At 41.1% G+C, this 6,056-nt stretch overlaps 1 protein-coding gene across 1 annotated transcript in view; it reads left to right on the top strand.

The window, feature by feature from the left end:
• optn (optineurin) overlaps positions 1 to 5,417 on the top strand; it is a 23,755-nt gene extending 18,338 nt beyond the window's left edge. The window contains exons 12-14 of the mRNA XM_063217212.1: positions 1 to 2; positions 1,406 to 1,473; positions 3,267 to 5,417. The exon at positions 1 to 2 is cut by the window's left edge and continues 141 nt beyond it. Of these exons, the coding sequence (XP_063073282.1) occupies positions 1 to 2; positions 1,406 to 1,473; positions 3,267 to 3,367 (171 nt within the window). The 3' untranslated portion in view covers positions 3,368 to 5,417. The remainder of the gene's footprint in view (positions 3 to 1,405; positions 1,474 to 3,266) is intronic.
• Positions 5,418 to 6,056: the final 639 nt, after the last annotated feature.

The raw sequence follows: 6,056 nt of genomic DNA, 5'->3' as shown, positions 1-6,056 counted from the left end.
AGGTCAGCGCCCCCTAGAGGCTAGGCATGGGAAAACTGTAGGCCCAAAGATTTTCTTAGTAGCGTAAGGTGCCGTAGCTGGATATTTTTAATGTGGATATTTTTTTCTCCTGGTTGCATTGGTTTTGCATTGGTTTTGGCCTTCCATTTCCACGTAGTGGATATTTAAAATCCAGGTATAAAAAGCAGGAGAAAAAAATATCCTATTTTGGGGGCTGAAACGCATTTGCGTTTACATCTAAACAGGAGAAAAAAATGCCCTGCTAAAAAAATATCCGGCTACGTGGAAACATCACCTAAGATGATTCAAACTCAGCCCAGCCAATGCAAAGGAGTGTGCTCACGGTCGGTGTCCTAAGGGGGCATTGTGGCCTATATGTGCAGTGAAACAGTTTTAACACCACATGCAGCTTTGCCTACGATGCAACACCAGCTGGGTCACTCCCTCCATCCACTTGGCCTTGTGGAGAAACAAGCCGGCAATCCAATGACCTATATCTATAGATACTGTAGACATATGTCAGTGCAGCAACTCTTTGGCTGCAGTACAAACCTTGCCAATTATTTTCTCCATTGCATTATATTCTTTGGCCAAAAAGTATACTACACACTTAACATTGTCATTAATGAGCTGTGAAAACTGAATATTGTATATTGTGGGAGCAGAGAGTTACTCCCTGGATCACCATTATAAGGACAGAACTGAGAAACACTTTAGAATGGAATGTGTAAAAAATATATATATTTTATATTTTAATTATATATAATTATTATATAATAAGTCTCCAAAAAGAAGTCATCACTTTCAAATTTAGCTCATTTGTCTTTCTTTCAACCTTACCAAAGCAAAGACTAACATGCTTCAGAAAGTAAATAGTCCGGCCTGGGAACTTTTTGCCCTGTGCTCCGAACACAGGTGATTCCACTAATTGGATTATAGGATGTGCCTGGCTAAAGAATGTGCTGCAACAAATATGCGACCTGCCAGGATCTCTGAACTCGCAACGTTCATCTGATCCAAAGATGCACTGCAGTGAGAAAAGAAGATCAAGTTAAAGTATTTAAATACTATATTTATTTAGCCACATATTATCAACAGTATAACACACAGTTGTTATGAATGTTATTTGGTGTGCTCACACAACAATACAACTAAAGACACACTTGAACTTGAAGATGGGGGGGGGGGTGTGTGTTTGCTTGATTCCCTACTTTTTCTATGAACGCAACTGCAGTCTATTTGTAATGCAGCTTCTTAGCTTTCATATCAGCAGTATCTTGAATAAATCTTGGCTGTCACGGCCGATCATACTAACTTACTTGTACTTACACTTATAAAATATTGGTTATTAAACATGACAGAGTTTCCTATGTTGATGTGCTGTTCTTATTTCTTGATTTCACAGGCAGTCACTGGGGGAGATGCAACGCAGACATGTGCCACGCGGAGCAACGCCACAAGGGGGCAGTAGAGGTATGAACTTGCAGAAACACTACGTGCTATATGCCTCTGTTATATTATGACATGATGATTTATATTGAAGCAAGGAAGGGGAACTCGCACACCGTAATGCCGAATGCAATAGTAAACTTTCATTGCATTAAGGAAAAACAAAAAAAGTGCTACTCAAGTGCAGTGCAGACGTTTCGGTCACAGTCAGACTGTCATCAGTGCAACGGTTGTACTGATGATGGTCTGACTGTGACCGAAACGTCTGCACTGCATTACGGCATTACGGTGTGCGAGTTCCCCTTTCTTGCTTCAAGTTAATCCACTGGAACCTACGCACCCACCAGGCACCAAGTCCAAAGGTGTGGTACCTCCACTGAAAGAATGATGATTTATGCGGAAACATCATTTTGATGGCGATACATGATGGTTGATGTTGAAACATTGCATGTTTGCTATACAGTATACGATTATGGTGCAATGATTTATATGTATTTTCCTATACACCATAATGTATAGGGACAGGCAGGCCAGTTCTGTGAAAGCAGAAGTTTTGTGACACTTTTTTTATATCCAGTTCCTTCAACCTGTAGGTTTGTCAGCTAATAAGTCAAATCACCTGTATTGAGAAAACGCCAAAAAGCATTACATAATGATGTGATGGTTAATACTGAAATTATGGTTGCTCGAGGTAGGAATGTGAACTTGGTGCCACATATTTGGTCCAGCCAATTGAACGTGAATCGGAATACCCCTACACGTGGACGCGCAAAACGGAGGCAAAGGGGAAAGGCGTAGGGCTAAGGGGTGTAATGGGATTCACCGTAAGATGATTCAAGGAGCAAGAAAGGGGAACTCGCACACCGTAATGCCGAATACAATAGTGAACCTTTATTGCATTAAGGAAAAACAAAAGAAGTGCTACTCAAGTGCAGTGCAGATGTTTCGGTCACAGTCAGACTGTCATCAGTGCAACAGTTGTACTGATGGTGGTCTGACTGTGACCGAAACGTCTGCACTGCATTACGGCATTACATATCCAGTTCCTTCAACCTGTAGGTTTGTCAGCTAATAAGTCAAATCACCTGTATTGAGAAAACGCCAAAAAGCATTACATAATGATGTGATGGTTAATACTGAAATTATGGTTGCTCGAGGCAGGAATGTGAACTTGGTGCCACATATTTGGTCCAGCCAATTGCCTGAGATTATTGATTGCGGGTACGGTATGTTACGGGGGGATTGTGGCAGAACTTTTACTTTCTCAGTGTAGGCTGCATTTCCCAAAAAAACATTTACTAAGTAGTACTTAAGTATAAGTCGCACCCTAGGTAATATATGACATCACTAAAAGTTTATATACAATGATGTTATAGGCCTGCATGCAATATTTTACTCTCTCATGTACATGTAACATGTATACATTGTGCAAAGAGCATGCATGTGGGAGGTAAAATAGTGTTTACATAAACTTTTAGTGATGATGTGAGACCTACATGTATTTCTGATTTATTGTCAAAGTGGCCACTCATACTTACGTAATTACTACTTGGGCTGAAGTACTACCTAAGAGATTTTGGGAGACACAGCCCAGGGGTGCATTTCTCGAAAGCGTAGTTGTTAACTACGGTAGCTTGTTTTGTTGGTTGCCATGCAATTTCCCATTGGCAACTACCCAAGTTGCTAACTGCTAACAGCTACGCTTTCGAGAAATGCACCCCTGGTTTCTCCGCCTGTTATGGTAGATAATGGGTTTATAATGATTCCAGCTCTCTTTCTCAACCCGACTTTCTCAACCTCGCCTGTTTGTTTTACAGGAGTGGAGGCAAACATTCCGGAGCACGCATGTCCCAAGTGCAATGAAATCCTTCCAGACCTGGACTCCCTGCAAATCCACATCATGGACTGTATAATCTGATTCGCAATCCCCCACCCCACCTCTACTCAACCCACACCAATGTTAAACAAACACCCACCTCTCTCTCTCTCTCTCTCTCTCTATCTCTATCTCTATCTCTATCTCTCTCTCTCTCTCTCTCTCTCTCTCTCTGTCTCTCTGTACGTCTCCAAATTTGCACCAGTCAATATCAAGACTGCTGTTCATAAGCTTTAAATGCTGCACATAGCGACTCTTGCACTGTAACTCCTCCTAAAATGATACAAAATAGTGTAATTATAATATTATAATAACATATTGTATGAATATCATATATGTTGTAATATTACAATGATAAATGTTGTTATTGGGCGGTGCAACAAATTATGGACCTAGATGATTTGCACTGTGTAACTTAAAAAAAAAACTCTTCAGATTTGAAGTTGCCTGTCAGGATAACATGTGTGCTGATACTGACTTTGAAGATTTAATATGCTTCTAACGCTAGTATTGGAATATATTAGTTTTAATTTGTTTTGTGTACGCAATCCTAGTTATTGGCAGTGTTTGTTTGGGTTTCTATTCTTTTTTTTGCATTAGTTTATTACAGTGTGATCGGGTAAAGCATACGTATCAATAATAATACAATAATTTCCATACTGTAGTCAGAGAGAGTAGATAAGAGAGAGGGTCCATTGGCCCATTGTTTCCGGGTTCTATTATTGCAAGGGGGAGGGGGGGAAATCCTAACCTGATTTTCATCACCTGGCTGCGGTTCAGCAACTACACGCTAGGGCGTTCCATTCCCCAGTAAACGGAACGGCATACCAGAGGGCAAGAGTCAGGTTAGGGAAATCCCCCTTTAAGCAGACCTAAGAACTGTTCTATTAATTGTAGGAATATTATGACACGCCCCTTTAGGTAGACCGGAACCTGGTCATGTTAGGTACCCATAGCAACCTATTACAACGGCATATCTCTATATACTTAAAGAATCTCTGCTGTAGTGGTATGGACGTGGTTTGGAAAATATCTTGATTTGATCAAACACAAGTGTGTTTGCCCCTTTTTGAGTTGTTCAGAATATCTGGTCTGATCTGCATATATCAGGGTACCGAGAATACAGAGAGTGCCTCAGTAATATGGGGTGATATGATGTGATAAAGAATGTAGCAGAGTGCGTGCGGCGCTCAGAATCTTTATGCTTAAATGGCTGGACAGCCACTGCAGCGCAGCTTGTGTTCCCCGTATGTGAGGAGTGCAAAGCAGTTTGGTAGCTTCGTCTGTCTGTGAAGTGGACACGTTCACAGTAGCATTACGTACTGTGTAGCATTAGTGATGGACGGTTGGCTTTTGTCAAAAATGAAGGATGATGATGGCCCACTTTGGTGTGTTTGGTTGAGAGAAGGGGCCTATACTACAAAGCTGGTTCAGGAGTAAACCAGGTTAAGTTAGGAGGTACATCATATAATAGAAGAGCCTAGAGTCCTCATTTTCTAAAGCAAATGTGGACTCCAGGCTCTTCTATTAGGTGATTTACCTCTTAACTTAACCTGGTTTACTCCTGAACCAGCTTTGTCTTATAGGCCCCAGGATAATAGACTTAGAGGTGAACTCATACAGAGGTGACTGTATGGTCAACTGGGTCCCTTGTGAAAATTCAAAAGAATTTTACCACTACTGTAATACAGCATAAGCTGTTATTCACTATCTAGTATGGGGCTTGAACTCATATCATGGACTTGCCCCTATGGATGGTATGATGAAACTTGAGTCGATGCCTGGCCTTTTGCTTCGTCTTCACAGTTTTGTGCACGCGCGCGCGTGCGCTCACACACTCACACACACACACACACACACACACACACACACACACACACACACACACACACACACACACACACACACACACACACACACACACACACACACACACACACACACACACACTGTGTTGTAGCCATCCCCAACAACCACCAGACAATTTATTTTGACAGCAGCAAGCCCCAACTGTTTTCTTTTTGATTTATAGAAATGTGTAAAACTCTACAGACTACCAGTGATATCTAATAAATGTTTATCCTGAAAACCATGTTATGGACTGATGATGATTAATCTCCTCAAGATAATGTATCAGTCACCATCAAGGGCAGCATCTTTCTTTCCGCACATTTGTGAGATGCAAATCCAATGTCTGACAACTGTAGTTAAAAAAATACATACAAAAGAACTCCAGTGTGTTTTCAAATAGGATTGAAATGAATAAAAAAAAAGGCAGGACGCCAAGGCACTCTTCTAAGATAAAACCGCTTTATTAACAAGGCTAGTTCATGTTTGAACTTAAATGATTAAAAATACTGCCACTGCCATGGCCACTGCCACATGCAATGGCAGTGGCAGTATTTTTAATCATTTAAGTTCAAACATGAACTAGCCTTGTTAATAAAGCGGTTTTATCTTAGAAGAGTGCCTTGGCGTCCTGCCTTTTTTTGATATTTTCTACGTCTTGGCCAAAGAGCACCTTCAAACCACCACCAGTTTTACCACTTGAACGCCGCAGCCCTCCAGCCCTCTACTTTTTCATAGTTAGGATTGAAATGAAGACTGCAGTACAGCAATGTAAGCACTTCTGTAAATTCAGAATAAAATACATGGTGGCAGAGAGTGGAGATGCCACACCTACTTATGGGAACTCATCCACGGTGTTCTTATGTCCCTTGCTAAGTGGGCA

Source organism: Engraulis encrasicolus, chromosome 15 (genome assembly GCF_034702125.1).
Source record: "Engraulis encrasicolus isolate BLACKSEA-1 chromosome 15, IST_EnEncr_1.0, whole genome shotgun sequence".
In the NCBI taxonomy this organism is placed as follows: Eukaryota; Metazoa; Chordata; class Actinopteri; order Clupeiformes; family Engraulidae; genus Engraulis; species Engraulis encrasicolus.
Note: the sequence above shows the minus strand (reverse complement) of the source record. Positions and strands in the feature narration are given on the sequence as shown.